This window comes from Salvelinus sp. IW2-2015, linkage group LG11, assembly GCF_002910315.2.
Source record: "Salvelinus sp. IW2-2015 linkage group LG11, ASM291031v2, whole genome shotgun sequence".
Taxonomy (NCBI): Eukaryota; Metazoa; Chordata; class Actinopteri; order Salmoniformes; family Salmonidae; genus Salvelinus; species Salvelinus sp. IW2-2015.
In genome coordinates, this window is record NC_036851.1 from 36486202 (window position 1) to 36500645 (window position 14444).

Consider the following 14444-nt stretch of genomic DNA (forward strand, 5'->3'; position numbering starts at 1 on the left):
TGTCTGTCTGTGTCTGTCTGTGTCTGTCTGTGTCTGTGTCTGTCTGTCTGGGTCTGTCTGTGTCTGTTCGTCTGGTCTGCTGTGTCTGTCTGTCTGTGTCTGTCTGTGTCTGTCTGTCTGTCTGTCTGTGTCTGTGTCTTGTCTGTGTCTGTCTGTGTCTGTCTGTCTGTGTCTGTCTGTGTCTGTCTGTGTCGTCTGTCTGTGTCTGTGTCTGTCTGTCTGTCTGTGTCTGTCGTCTGTGTCTGTCTGTGCTGTCTGTCTGTGTCTGTCTGTGTCTGTCGTGTCTGTCTGTGTCTGTGCTGTCTGTGTCTGTCTGTGTCTGTCTTCTGTGTCTGTCTGTGTCTGTCTGTGTCTGTCTGTGTCTGTGTCTGTCTGTGTCTGTCTGTGTCTGTCTGTCTGTGCTGTCTGTGTCTGTCTGTGTCTGTCTGTTCTGTCTGTGTCTGTCTGTGTCTGTCTGTGTCTGTCTGGGTCTGTGTTCTGTGTCTGTCGTGTCTGTCGTGTCTGTCTGTGTTGTCTGTCTGTGTCTGTCTGTCTGTCTGTGTCTGTCTGTCTGTGTCTGTCTGTCTGGTGTCTGTCTGTCTGTGTCTGTCTGTCTGTGTCTGTCTGTGTCTGTCTGTGTCTGTCTGTGTCTGTCTGTCGTCTGGGTCTGTTGTCTGTGTCTGTCTGTGTCTGTCTGTCTGTGTCTGTCTGTGTCTGTCTGTCTGTGTCTGTCTGTGTCTGTCTGTCTGTCTGTGTCTGGTCTGTCTGTGTCCTGTCTGTCCTGTGTCTGTCTGTCTGTTGTCTGTTGTCTGTGTCTGTCTGTGTCTGTCTGTGTCTGTCTGTGTCTGTCGTGTCTGTCTGTGTCTGTCTGTGTCTGTCTGTGTCCTGTCTGTGTCTGTGTCTGTCTGTGTCTGTCTGTGTCTGTGCTGTCTGTCTGTCTGTGTCTGTCTGTGTCTGTCTGTGTCTGTCTGTGTCTGTGTCTGTCTGTGTCTGTGTCTGTCTGTTGGTCTGTCTGTGTCTGTGTCTGTCCTGTGTCTGTCTGTCTGTGTCTGTTCTGTCTGTGTCTGTCTGTCTGTGTCTGTCTGTCTGTGTTCTGTCTGTCTGTGTCTGTCTGTCTCTGTGTCTGTCTGTCTGTGTCTGTCTGTGTCTGTCTGTCTGTGTCTGTCTGTCTGTGTCTGTCTGTCTGTGTCTGTCTGTCTGTGTCTGTTCTGTCTGGGTGGTCTGTCTGTGTCTGTCTGTGTCTGTCTGGTTCTGTGTGTCTGTCTGTCTGTGTCTGTCTGTCTGCTGTCTGTCTGTCTGTGTCTGTCTGTCTGTGTCTGTCTGTGCTGTTGTCTGTGTCTGTCTGTCTGTCTGTCTGTGTCCTGTCTGTCGTGTCTGTCTGTCTGTGTCTGTCTGTCTGTCTGTGTCTGTCGTTGTCTGTCTGTCTGTGTCTGTCGTTGTCTGTGCGTCTGTCTGTGTCTGTCTGTCGTGTCTGTCTGTCTGTTGTCTGTCTGTCTGTGTCTGTCTGTCTGTGTCTGTCTGTCTGTGTCTGTCTGTCGTGTCTGTCTGTCTGTGTCTGTCTTGTGTCTGTCTGTCGTGTGTCTGTCTGTGTCTGTCTGTCTGTGCTGTCTGTCTGTGTCTGTTGTCTGTCTGTGTCTGTCTGTCTGTGTCTGTCTGTCTGTGTCTGTCTGTCTGTGTCTGTCTGTCTTGTCTGTCTGTGTCTGTCTGTGTCTGTCTGTGTCTGTCTGTGTCTGTCTGTGTCTGTCTGTGTCTGTCTGTGTCTGTCTGTGTCTGTCTTGTGTCCTGTCTGTGTCTGTCTGTGTCTGTCTGTGTCTGTGTCTGTTCTGTCTTCTAAACACAACTAATCCCTGGAAATACTGGAGCCGGTTGGCTGATGTACTGGTTGGCTGATGCTGGACCATCATACAATTTTCTGAAAGAAATATGGCTAAAGATACAATATGGTATATTACTGTTGGTTGATATGGCAGTTAAGATTCCCACTAATTAACTACACAATTTCACAATAATGTTTGAACCATATGAAGACTCAAATTGGCAAGCTGCTGCTAGTGATAAAGGGAAGGTAATGACCCTATGAATGGCATTGTGCTCCAGTAGTGACACAACAACGTTGTAACCGTGTGAAGAAGTGTTCTCACCTTCTCCCAGAGTCTGCTTCAGTAGATCATGCTTGGCCTGTAGTTTCACTATAAGGTTGCTGCCATTCAGGTACTCTTTGAATTTCTATACAGGGCAAAAGAAAAAGTAGAAAATATGACATTTAGCAGACACTTTGATCCAAAACTACTTACAACGCCTTCAAAGTATTCACAACCTTGACTTTTTCCACATTTTGTTGTGTGACAGCCTGAATATAAAATTGATTACATTTAGATTTTGTATCATTGATCTACACATAATACTCCATAATGTCAGTGTCAAAGTACAAATTAATAAAACATGAAAAGCTGAAACGTCTTCAGTCAAAAAGTAATTAACCCCTTTGTTTAGGCAAGCCCAAGTAAGTTCAGGAGTAAACATTTGCTTAACAAAACACATAATAAATTGCATGGACTCACTCTGTGTGCAATAATAGTTGTTAACAGGATTTTTGAKTGACTACCTCATCTCTGTACCCCACACATACAATTATCTGTAAGGTCCCTCAGTCGAGTAGTGAATWTCAAACACAGATTCCACAACCACAAAGACCAGGGAGGCTTTCCAAAGCCTCACAATGAAGGGCACCGATAGATAAAAAAGCAGACATTGAATATCCCTTTGAGCATGGTGAAGTTATTAACTATACTTATCTAATGAAGATAGTGTTTTATTTTTCATTAGTAAAAAAATAAATCTTCCTTCCACTTTTACATTACAGAGTATTTTGTGTAGATTGTTGACACATTAAAACACATTTTTTGTATGTGATCCCTGCAGGAATTGAACCCATGACCTTGCGAATAACACACTCTTACAAACTGAGCCACACAAGACCACACTTGTGATTGTAGGCTACAGTGACTACTGCTTTATGTCATTACATCAAAGAGTTAACTTCAGAATTAATTTGCATGACTTGTATCACCAAAGCCTGATGCCAATAGCAGTAGAATGAACTCACAACCAGGTTGCCTGTCTGAATTCCACAGGGCATAATACTGCAAATTGATGAACACTGGAGCAAGCCACTAAACCTGAGTTGCTAAGTACTCTAATATCAGTATACAATGCATTCATAAACATAGAAAAAACATTTCTATTGCACTTTAAGTTGTTAAATATAATAATAATAATAATAATAATATGCAACTTAGCAGACACTCTTTGTAAATTGACTTCCAGTATATTTACAGTGAGTGCACTCATTTGTATTATGTGTTTGTGATCCCTGCGGGAATTGATACCATGACTGTAAAAATAAGGAGACAGGACACTGTATTGTTAGCATTAGGAACGTGTTAAGTAAGATAAACCTGGATATAGTGCAAAATCATTATGGGTACTGTAGAACATCCAGCTACAATGACCACAATGATCTTACCAACTGAGCRACACAAMACCTTGTCAGAGCCCTAGAGCAAGTACTTAATACCAGTATGCATTCATACAAATAAAATTGAAAAAGCATTTCTAATGCATTTTAAGTGGTGTTGGTTGTCAGAGCCACTCACAGTGAAGTAGAAGCCCTCCGTTTCCTGCTGATTGGCTCGTCTCCTAGCAACGTTGACTTTGCTCATGTAGGAGTCGGACGAGGCAGACTTGACCGACTCAGTGGACTGGCTGTGTTGGAAAGCCTCAGACACATCAAAGTCCTCCACCGTCAACATGTCCTGCAGTGTCTGCATGGTGGCATCCAGAGTCTTCCTCACCTATGAAAGACAGAAGGGAAAGAGAGGAGAGTCATTTAGCTGGGTTACAGCTTTAATATTTACTGTGTATTCCCTGCACACAATAGGCAGGTTTCCATTGACCCAGGTTTATTCGACAAAAGCAATATTTTCACCATGTGTAATGGATATGGCCGARTTAGGATACATGTTCTAAAGATCGAGAAACATTTTTTATCCGTTCGACAGGGGTGGATTTTTATTTTGTCAAACCTTCCTTACTGCGAATGTTCTTTATGTGAACTGTGTTTTTTTAATAAAAGATGATTGTCAACTATTTTTGAAGCTATGCGGGGCACGTTATTTTACAGTGTAACTATAAAGCTCCAATTTACATCTAAATGCATACTGCTTGCAAAATAAATGTTTGAACTATAGAAATCATGTTTCTTGACTTTCAAGAATGCCTGAATTACTTCGCCTTGTACTTCTGGACCATGTACTTGTACGCCTTGTACTTCTGGACCACGGACCATGGTGATGCGTTGGCACATGAGAATATGAAAAATGTAATATTTGTAAATTATTGCATTCTACACATGCTGGCTTTCACAGGCTACCTGAGACATGAAACAGATAGGTGGGAGGGCATACAAGCTGTGGGCAATTTATTAATGTACAACTTCCCTAAATGGGTCAACTTCAACCACTACTGTTTTATTCCACATTGTAGGTTTTTGAGAGAAAAAAACATTTTTTAGGTGTGACGTCATTAGCGTTTTTTATCGACACAAGATAGTTCAARGGAAACACACCCTAGCAGGCTATTGTAGCATCTATTTTCTATACAAACTTTCTTAATGTCGACAAAAAATCCCTGGACAAGTTAATGGAAACATAYCTAATGAGACTTCAAAGATTGTAATGGGAAATGGAATGGTATAATGCTCTTTGAGGGCAAAATTTCAAATTGAAGAACCAAATATCACACATGTGGGTTGTTCCAATTCAATTCGGTGCCTTTGAGTAGTCTAGCTTGGTAAAAAAAAAAAAAATTATTTTCATATAATTTTAACATTGTTAAACACTGTTAAATGCCAAATAAAGTAACAGGATTGACTAACAGGGTTGACAACGTCATCTTAAATCAGCCATAAATGCCCTTCTTGACAGGGGGATTGGAAGCTGCTGTGTATGTATAACAGTGAGGGGCAATTGAATGCAAGCTTCGCTAAAACATTTCAATTGAAAWWWWWWTMTATTGCCTGTCTATCTATGGGTAACAGGTTTGACGTGTTATGCTCGACCCACTCAGTTTTCCACTTCAGAATACCAGCAAATGGCCAAAAAGAGTAGAACCAGCTCACCTGCTTTTAAACTATGGTTTGACTATTAGATGTGCAATGTCTCTTTTGAAAAAACATATTTAAAAAAGGAATAGTTTCACCATATTAAAATGAGATTTCAGTTCATGTAACAGGGTTGAAATTAAAATGAGGGACAGGGTTTTTCCCTTAAAACCTCTTYACGCTAGGGGTCAGATTATTATTATTWTTTTTTTATTTTTTAAATAACGTTCACAAGGTAAACAGACTATTTTCTCAGGTTCAGATCGTAGAATATGCATATAATTTACAGATTAGGATAGAAAACACTCCAAAGTTTCCAAAACTGTCAAAATATTGTCTGTGAGTATAACAAAACTGATTCTGCAGGCAAAAACCTGAGAAAAGTGATGATTATTATTTTTTTTATCTGTGTTTCCTGGCCCGTCTTTCTTCCATTTAAAGGGGTATCAACCAGATTCATTTTCCAATGGCTTCCTCAGGCTGTGACCAGGCTTTAGACATAGTTTCAGGCTTTTATTTTGAAAAATGAGCGAGATTTTTCAAAAGTAGTCAGGTGTCCTCWGATTAGTTCCTGCGCGCGAGAGGGTAGCCCTCCATTTTCTTTTTCTCTCTTATTGAATAGGTTACGGTCCGGTGGAAATATTATCGATTATGTTTGTTAAAAACAACCTGAGGATTGATTATAAAAAACATTTGACATGTTTCTACGACCATTACGGATACTTTTTGGAATTTTCGTCGAACGGAACGAAGCTTTGGTTTTCTGAACATAACGCGCAACCCAAATGGCGTTTTTTTGTTATAAAAGTAATATTTATCGAACAAAAAGAACATTTGTTGTGTAACTGGGAGTCTCGTGAGTGCAAACATCCGAAGATTATCAAAGGTAAGCGATTCATTTTATTGCTTTTCTGACTTTCGTGACCATGCTAATTTGGGGCTAGCTGTTCTAGCATTGATTGATACACTCACAAAAGCTTGGATTTCTTTCTCTGTAAAGCATATTTTCAAAATCTGACACGATAGGTGGATTAACAACAAGCTAAGCTGTGTTTTGGTATATTTCACTTGTGYTTGCATGATTATAAATATTTTTTGTAATATTTTGCGCCCTGCAATTCAGCGGTTGTTTAGGAAAATGATCCCGTAAAAGGGATCCGTAGCGCAGAGAAGTTAAAATGAATCACTAACATGAAATAAATAATAATCTTAAAATATGACTTTGTCAAAGCAACAAAATAACATGGGCTTTACAATGATGGGGAAAACTTGGAGAAATGTTGGGTTTAAGTGGGGTAATATCTTCCTAGAAGTCACAGAGGATGCACAGAGGGATATGTCAAAATGCTGAATTTTGGCCCTTTAGCAAGTCTTTATTCATATTAAAATGTTTTCATGTGTTCTATATTAAAGGGCACTTAATTTAATATAACAAGCTTTTAAAATTCAATATTTGTGGACAATTTCTACTTAAAAAAAGGTACTKGTTTCCTGGAATTACCCATATACTAGTATGGATTCTGCACAGACACCAACCACATGCATAATATATATAATGTAAAGTTCAGTAAGCCTGGTAGGGGACATCTGGTTGCGTGTGTGACTGTGTGAAGATAAATAGAAATAGAAATTGTGTTCTGTCCATGTGAGAGGTACAGAGGAAGTGGCTGAAGGAACAGAGCACCTCCATATTCATAGGAGCGATATGGTGACCTTTACACACATCTGTCTGACTCACTGAAGCAGCAGAGGGAGGCAGGCAGGCAGGCAGACGGCAAATGTTCCACAATTTTACCTACTGAACATGGCCCAGGTGGTGAGTTCACTGACTGATAATGAGACAGGTTTTGGGTTAGGGCCAGGGTTTTAGAGCTCACCTCCTCGTTCTCGATCTTGAGTGTGGCCAGGCGGGACTGGAGCTGGTGGTGACGCATCAGGAGCTCTGTCTGCAACGGCTGCTGGGCACTCACCTGACACACCTAGTAGTTAGGGAGGGAGCGAGGGATGGAGGGAATTTACAGTAGTGTTTGTTTGGGATGCCAGAAAGGAACTGACCCAAAGATGCTGGCATTGCTGATGCAAGCCACACAGGACCAGACAGAGGAAACACAGACATAGTGGGAGGCACAATCACCCCTCCAATCACCTCTCCCTCACCTCGTCACCCATGTGTGGCTGGTAGTCGAAGCGGGCGGGCGGGCAGAAGATCTGGCTGTGCATGTCCATGACCCTGTGTTTGTCCCCCCTGACATCCATGGCATCCACGGCACCCTCCAGCTGGTCCAGCCCCTCGTGGCGGGACGTCTCCAGGCTGTACTCTGCAGACAGGTAGGTCCTCAGGGTCCGCGCCAGGCTGCCATGGTAGCCCAGGTCACAGCACTGGGGAGAGGCATGGACAGCATTACCACCATTGGGAATCCTTAATGTTAGTTACAGACCAATGGGGAGAGATGATGTGTTACAAGATGCTACTATGCTTCAATTGATCAAACTACTGTATCTATTTTTCATTGCAATCAATAGAACGGTAATTTAGAATAATGTGTTACAAGGTGCTAATGTGTTACAAGATGGTACTGAGCTTTTGTGTATCAAATGGATGCATTTTTCCTGTGTATCTACTATTCTCACTTTGTTAGAATCAGCATGTACTGTACCACTCACGTCTATCATGTCAGAGACATCGTAGATGTAATATTTGGCCACCAGAGCATTGGTCGCCACCAGGTTCAACAAATAGTCGTTCCGTGCTTTAGTGCACTTCAGCTTGTTTTCAGAGTACTTGGCTTGTCTCTGGGGAGAGAGGGAGAGAAGAGGGAGAGAGACAGAGACAGACAGACAGACAGASASYSAGAGACYGAGCGAGAGCGAGTCATCAGTCAGTATACCATAGAATATTGATTTCTCTCTAAATGGATTTGTATACTAAAGATGTAATACAGTTTGTTCCATCTAAAGTCTAATTTTATCAAAAAAAATAGCATGTGCCATATGAGTCAATAGAGGTCTAGTCTTACCATGGCAACAAAACCACTTAATATTTTTGCTCATTAGTGTATACATTAACTTATTACATTTCAAAGGCTAATGCATCCAAGTTCTGAGCTTTTACATACATTTGGACACATACACACACAGCCCAAGCCACACCTTCTCCTTCATCTTCTCCATCTTCTTGACGGAGCTGCGTCGCTGTTGGCGGTCGTCATGGCGCAGGAGGCTGGTGCTGACATCATTGGCCTTGCCGATCTGCTTTTCTCCCTGTTTCTCCYCCTCCTTCAACTTGCTCTCTGCGCTGATGCTCTCTGTGTGGTACATGTGGTATGTCTTCATCACCTGCCCGGGACACAAAACATACATTCAAAACATACATTAAAGTCAACTACATGCACACTAAGTTCACTAGAAGGTTCTGGGTCTAGACGTTTACATAGGGAGTTTCCCTCATGACCAATCTCAATGGAGTAACCACACAATAAACACCAAACTCACGATAAGCGTGAATATTTTGTATAATTTATCATTTCCGCCAGTAGTTTGAAAGTAGCGCAAGTAGGTCCCAGAAAATTGTGCACAATTGTGTATGGCGTCATCCATTTCATAATATGTAACTGCAAATGTTTTCTAAAATATTTATAATAATTTTTCGCTGCAATTCGTATGATATGTTCTGAATTTCAATATGTACAATATGTTGTGAAAAAGTGTGTAAGATCCCATTCAATCACTTTAATGTCAATGGAAGATTGGTTAGACATGGATATCTAAAGAGGATTCAGCATATAAATCCACCTGTATATTGTACACTGAATAAGAACACAGAAAGACAGCTACTGTCAGATATGTTGTGGATGTGTGACTGAGTGCTAAAACTAGGTTACCTCTTGATTTCCTTTCACTTCACACACTAAAATATCATCCTCTCTCTTACAGGCCTCCTAACAACTCTGATTTAAGTAATACATGTGAGGAGAGAGCAAGTGAAATCAATCAACATGAAGTCTGTCATAGCCAAGTTACAGAGAACCTTTCCTCTAGTTACGTTACAGAGAACATTTCCTCTAGTTGAGATAAAGAGAACAATTCCTCTAGTTACGTTACAGAGAACCTTTCCTCTAGTTGAGATCAAGAGAACCATTCCTCTAGTTGAGATCAAGAGAACCATTCCTCTAGTTGAGATGGAGAGAACCTTTCCTCTAGTTGAGATGGAGAGAACCATTCCTCTAGTTCAGATAAAGAGAACCTTTCCTCTAGTTCAGATAAAGAGAACCATTCCTCTAGTTGAGATGGAGAGAACCATTCCTCTAGTCTACACTCTAAAAAAAAGGTTCTACAGTTATACTTATAGGATACTTCAGATGCGCTTATGGCACACATTGTTAGGTACTCACATAGTACTGGTTGTTACAGAGAACCTTTCCTCTAGCTATGTAATAGAGAACCTTTCCCTTTGACTGCTGCTGGGTGTGAAACAAGAGAGGAACCCTTGATTCTGACTGGAAGCCAGAAAAGGCTGGAGACATGTTAATGCAAAACTCTCACATCATTGTGCATAATACATCAATACAGTGCATAAAACATGTACAAGTATATACAGAGCCTTCAGAAAGTACTCATACCCATTGACTTATTCCCCATTTTGTTGTGTTATAGCCTGAAATCAAAATGTATTAAATACATTTTTGTCTCACACATCTACACACAATATCCATCTACAGAATGTTTTTAGATTTTTTTGCAAATGTATTGAAAATGAAATACAGAAATATCTAATTTACATAAGTATTCATACCCCTGAGTCAATACTTTGTAGAAGCACCTTTCACATCGATGACAGCTGTGAGTATCTCTGGGTGAGCCTCTAAGAGCTTTCCACACCTGGCTTGTGCAACATTTGTCCATTATTCTTTTCAAAATTCTCCAAGCTCTGTCAAATTGGATAACTATTTCCAGGTCACAGATTTTCAGAACTGTAACTCGGCCACTCTTCTTGGTAAGCAACTCCAGTGTAGATTTGGGCTTGATCCATCRAGTTCTCCTATCACAGACATTAAACTCTGTAACTGTTTTAAAGTCAACATTGGCCTCATGGTGAAATCCCTGAGTGGTTTCCTCAATCCCGGCAACTGAGTTAGGAAGGACAAGTATCTTTGTAGTGACTCGGATGTATTGATACACCATCCAAAGTGTAATTAATAACTTCACCATGCTCAAAGTCAAAGAGATATTCAATGTCTGCTTTTTTTTACCCATCTACCAATAAGTGCCCTTCTTTCCAAGGCATTGGAAAACCTTTGTGATTGAATATGTGTTTGAATTCACTGCATGACTGAGGGACCTTGAAGATAATTCTATGTGTAGGGAAAAAGATGAGGTGGTCATTCCAAAATCATGTTATACACAATTATTGCACACAGTCCATGCAACTTATGTGACTTGTTAAGCAAATTTTTACTCCTGAACTTATTTAGGCTTGCCATAACAAAGGGGTTGAATACTTATTGACTGAAGACATTTCAGCTTTTCATTTTTAATTAATTTGTCAAAAATGTTCTGAAAATAATTCCACTTTGACATTATGGAGTGTTGTGTGTAGGCCAGTGACCAAAAGAAATCAACAACATTTGTAAAGAGCCAAGGGATGTGAATACTTTCTGAAAGCACTGTACAAGTACTAGTTATGAATGATGTCACCTACTGCGTGTATGTGAACGTATAAGACATACAGAGAGAAAGCTGTTTAGAAAGCATACACATGATAAAAGGCCAATAAATGAACATCTGCATCATAATATAGTATGCTGTATTTCATGCAGAATCATTCTCTTGTGGCCATTAAGCCATGTATTTTAAGTGACAGTATTTCTATGGGTTTCATGTAGCAATGCCTGCTGCACAGTGTGATAGTATTATCTTCCAATGCACACTGGCCTGCCTACAGCACATCAATGTATAGTACCTGTCCAAAGTTTGGACACACCTACTCATTCAAGGATTTTTCTTTATTTTTTACTATTTTCTACATTGCACTCATGGCTCTGTATAATACCGTACGTTTCCTTGAATTTGTTCTGGGCCTAGGGACTATGAAAAGCCCCCTGGTGGCATGTCTGGTGGGGTAAGTGTGTGTGTGTGTCAGTGCTGTGTGTAAGTTGACTATGCAAACAATTTGGAATTTCCAACACATTGTTTCTTATAAAAACAAGAAGAGATGCAGTCAGTCTTTCCTCAACTCTTAGCCAAGAGAGACTGGCATGCATAGTATTGATATTAGCCCTCTGATTACAATGAAGAACAAAATGTGCCGCTATGTTCTGGGCCAGCTGCTGATTAAGAAAGGTCTTTCTTTGCAGCACCTGACCATATGACTGAACAATAATTAAGATAAGATAAAACTAAAGCCAAAAGGACTTGCTTTGTGGACTGTGGTGTCAAAAAAGCAGAGCATCTCTATCACGGACAGACCTCTCCCCATCTTTACAACCATTGAATCAATCAATGCTTTTTGTGCTATTGCTCTGTCTACCTGCTTGCTACATGTTTCTTGTCCTATGTTGCTCTGCATGTGCTCACTGCTCATTGTTTGTCTGTATTGTTATTGCAAACATAGGCATCACATTTCACAAATGAGCACCTTCTTGTCACAAGCACACACACAGATACACACCCACCCACACACAAAAAAAAAATCTAACAGAAACATAACCTGGGGCATTACGGTGTGTGACAGTGAACGGGCAGGCAGGGTGGTAGAGGGGGGTAAAATAGAAATAGAGTCATATACAGTATATACTGACATGAAATCATGAAAGCGAGAAAGGGTAGGCTTTGAAGGTTCAATGTGGTTGGTGTGGGTGGTTAGGTGGCGTGGGAGCGTTGATGTTAAAGCATCAAAGACAGGCTTGTGTGAGTGTGTTCAAGCATACATTATTGCGTGTGCATGCGTGTGTATGCATACTCTTCTATGTATGTACACAGTCAATGTATCGACAGAAAAGAAGGAAGACTATTAACTTTAATGACAGATCTGTGTTTGATTTTGTGTTGCATGTGCTGGATATGTGAATATGTGATGATGGTGACACCTTGGCAGTAAGCAGCCATCCACTGCAAGGGAAGTGAATATGTGATGATGGTGACACCTTGGCAGTAAGCAGCCCTCCACTGCAAGGGAAGTGAGTCGGCTTGGAGCAGAGCCAAGGCATACAGAGTTTCTCCTTCAACTGCAACTTCTCTCACGGCAGGAGTAAAAAAACAAATAATGTCCTCCGGTGTAGAACCAAATGACCTGTGTAGCAAGGCTGTAAGGGAGATACCTAGTCAGTTGCACAAATTTGTCTTCCCCATATAACCTAACTTTCTGAATCAGAGAGGAGTGGGGGCTGTGTTAAATTAACATCCACGTCATCAGCACCCGGGGAGCAGTTGTTGTTGGGGGTTAACTGCCTTGCTCTAGGGCACAAAGGCTGATTTTCCTCCTTGCCGGCTCGGCAATTCGAACCAGCGACCTTTCAGTTACTGGCCCAACGCTCCTAACCGCTAGGCTACCTTCTGATTGCTGATAAAGCTATTCTGCTCTGGGCAGGTCCTGTTCTATCCAGACACTACAGAGCAGAGAGTCTGAGGTGGGCCTAGCCAAATGGAGTTAGCCTGTTAGCTTCAGGCAAACTAACAAACATGGGGAGTGGATGGAAGGAGAGATGCTGTACAATACAGACAGATGGGGGGAGAAGGAGAGAGAGAAAAAAAGAAAGAGAAAGAGAGAGAGATTGAAAAAGAGAGAGAATTACATTTTGTTGTTGTTTACTCACAGTGTAGAGCTCGTTCGTGACTTTCACTAACTCCTCGTGCATCTGGACCCCGATTTCTTTGCTCTGGTACAAAAAACAGGAACAACAGGCATGTGAATCAATCTCACAGTTGACTGGAAGAATATCTTACCTTGAACAGACATGGCTTTGCTTCACTGAGGCATGAATACATCCGTTTCCCTCAGGTATGCGTCTGTATGGGAGATATGTGTTTCCCTCGGGTATGCGTCTTTATGGGAGATATGTGTTTCCCTCGGGTATGCGTCTGTATGGGAGATATGTGTTTCCTCGGGTATGCGTCTGTATGGGAGATATGTGTTTCCCTCGGGTAAGCGTCTGTATGGGAGATATGTGTTTCCCTCGGGTAAGCGTCTGTATGGGAGATATGTGTTTCCCGCGGGTATGCGTCTGTATGGGAGATATGTGTTTCCCAAGAGAGATGATTATGCGTCTGTATGAGAATGAATGTGTATTCCCTCGGTATGCGTCTGTATGGGAGATAGTGTATTCCTCGGTATGATGGCAGTCTGTAATTGAGGAGATATGTGTTTCCCTCGGTAGCGTCTGTATGGAGATATGTTGTTTCCTCGGTAACGCGTCTGTAGGAGAGATAATGTGTCCCTCGGTATGTCGCGTCTGTATGGGAGATTATGTGTCCCTGCGGGATGCGTCTGTAGGGAGATATTGTTTTCCCCGGTATGCGTCTGTATGGGAGATATGGTTGTTTCCGTCGGGTATGCGTCTGTATGGGAGATATGTGTTTCCTCGGGTATGCCGTCTGTATGGGAGATATGTGTTTTCCTCGGTAGCGTCTTATGGGAGATTTGTTTCCCTGGGTATCGTCTGTATGGGAGATATGTGTTCCCTCGGTGAGAGCGTCTGTATGGGAGATATTGTGTTTCCCGCGGTAATCGCGTCTGTATGGGAGATATGTGTTCCCTCGGGGTATGCTCTGTATGGGAGATATGTGTTCCCGCGGGTATGCGTCTGTATGGAGATATGTGTTCCCCGGGTACGTCTTATGGAGATATGTGTTTCCCTCGGGTATGCGTCTGTATGGAGATATGTGTTTCCGCGGTTCGTCGTATGGAGAATTGTTTCCCCGGTTATCGTCTGTATGGGAGATATGTGTTTCCCCGGTATGCGTCTGTATGGGAGATATGTTTCCCGCTGGGTATGCGTCTGTATGGGAGTATGTTTCCCGCGGGTAGCGTCTGTATGGGAGAATATGGTTCCCCGCGGTATGCGTCTGTATGGGAATATGTTTTCCCGGTATGCGTCTGTATGGAGATATGGTTTCCCTCGGGTATGCGTCTGTATGGGAAGATATGTTCTCCCACTCGTGGTATGCGTCTGTATGGGAGATATGATGTTTCCTCGGGTCAAATGCGATCTGTTAATGGAGCATAATGTGTTTCCCTCGGTAGCGTCTTATGGGAGAATATTGTTTCCCTCGCGTATCGTACTCAAAGGGAGATCATGTGTCCCCAGGA

General features: G+C 41.9%; 1 protein-coding gene across 2 annotated transcripts in view; it reads right to left on the reverse strand.

The window, feature by feature from the left end:
• The window catches only part of LOC111970314 (SLIT-ROBO Rho GTPase-activating protein 3), a 79095-nt gene that overhangs the window by 36506 nt on the left and 28145 nt on the right, over positions 1 to 14444 (reverse strand). For both annotated transcript variants that reach the window (XM_023996982.2, XM_023996981.2), the window contains exons 4-10: positions 12952 to 13014; positions 8291 to 8476; positions 7805 to 7933; positions 7298 to 7519; positions 7018 to 7119; positions 3636 to 3833; positions 2121 to 2205 (exon numbers count right to left, since the gene is read on the reverse strand). In XM_023996982.2, coding sequence (XP_023852750.1) covers positions 2121 to 2205; positions 3636 to 3833; positions 7018 to 7119; positions 7298 to 7519; positions 7805 to 7933; positions 8291 to 8476; positions 12952 to 13014 — 985 coding nt within the window. The remainder of the gene's footprint in view (positions 1 to 2120; positions 2206 to 3635; positions 3834 to 7017; positions 7120 to 7297; positions 7520 to 7804; positions 7934 to 8290; positions 8477 to 12951; positions 13015 to 14444) is intronic.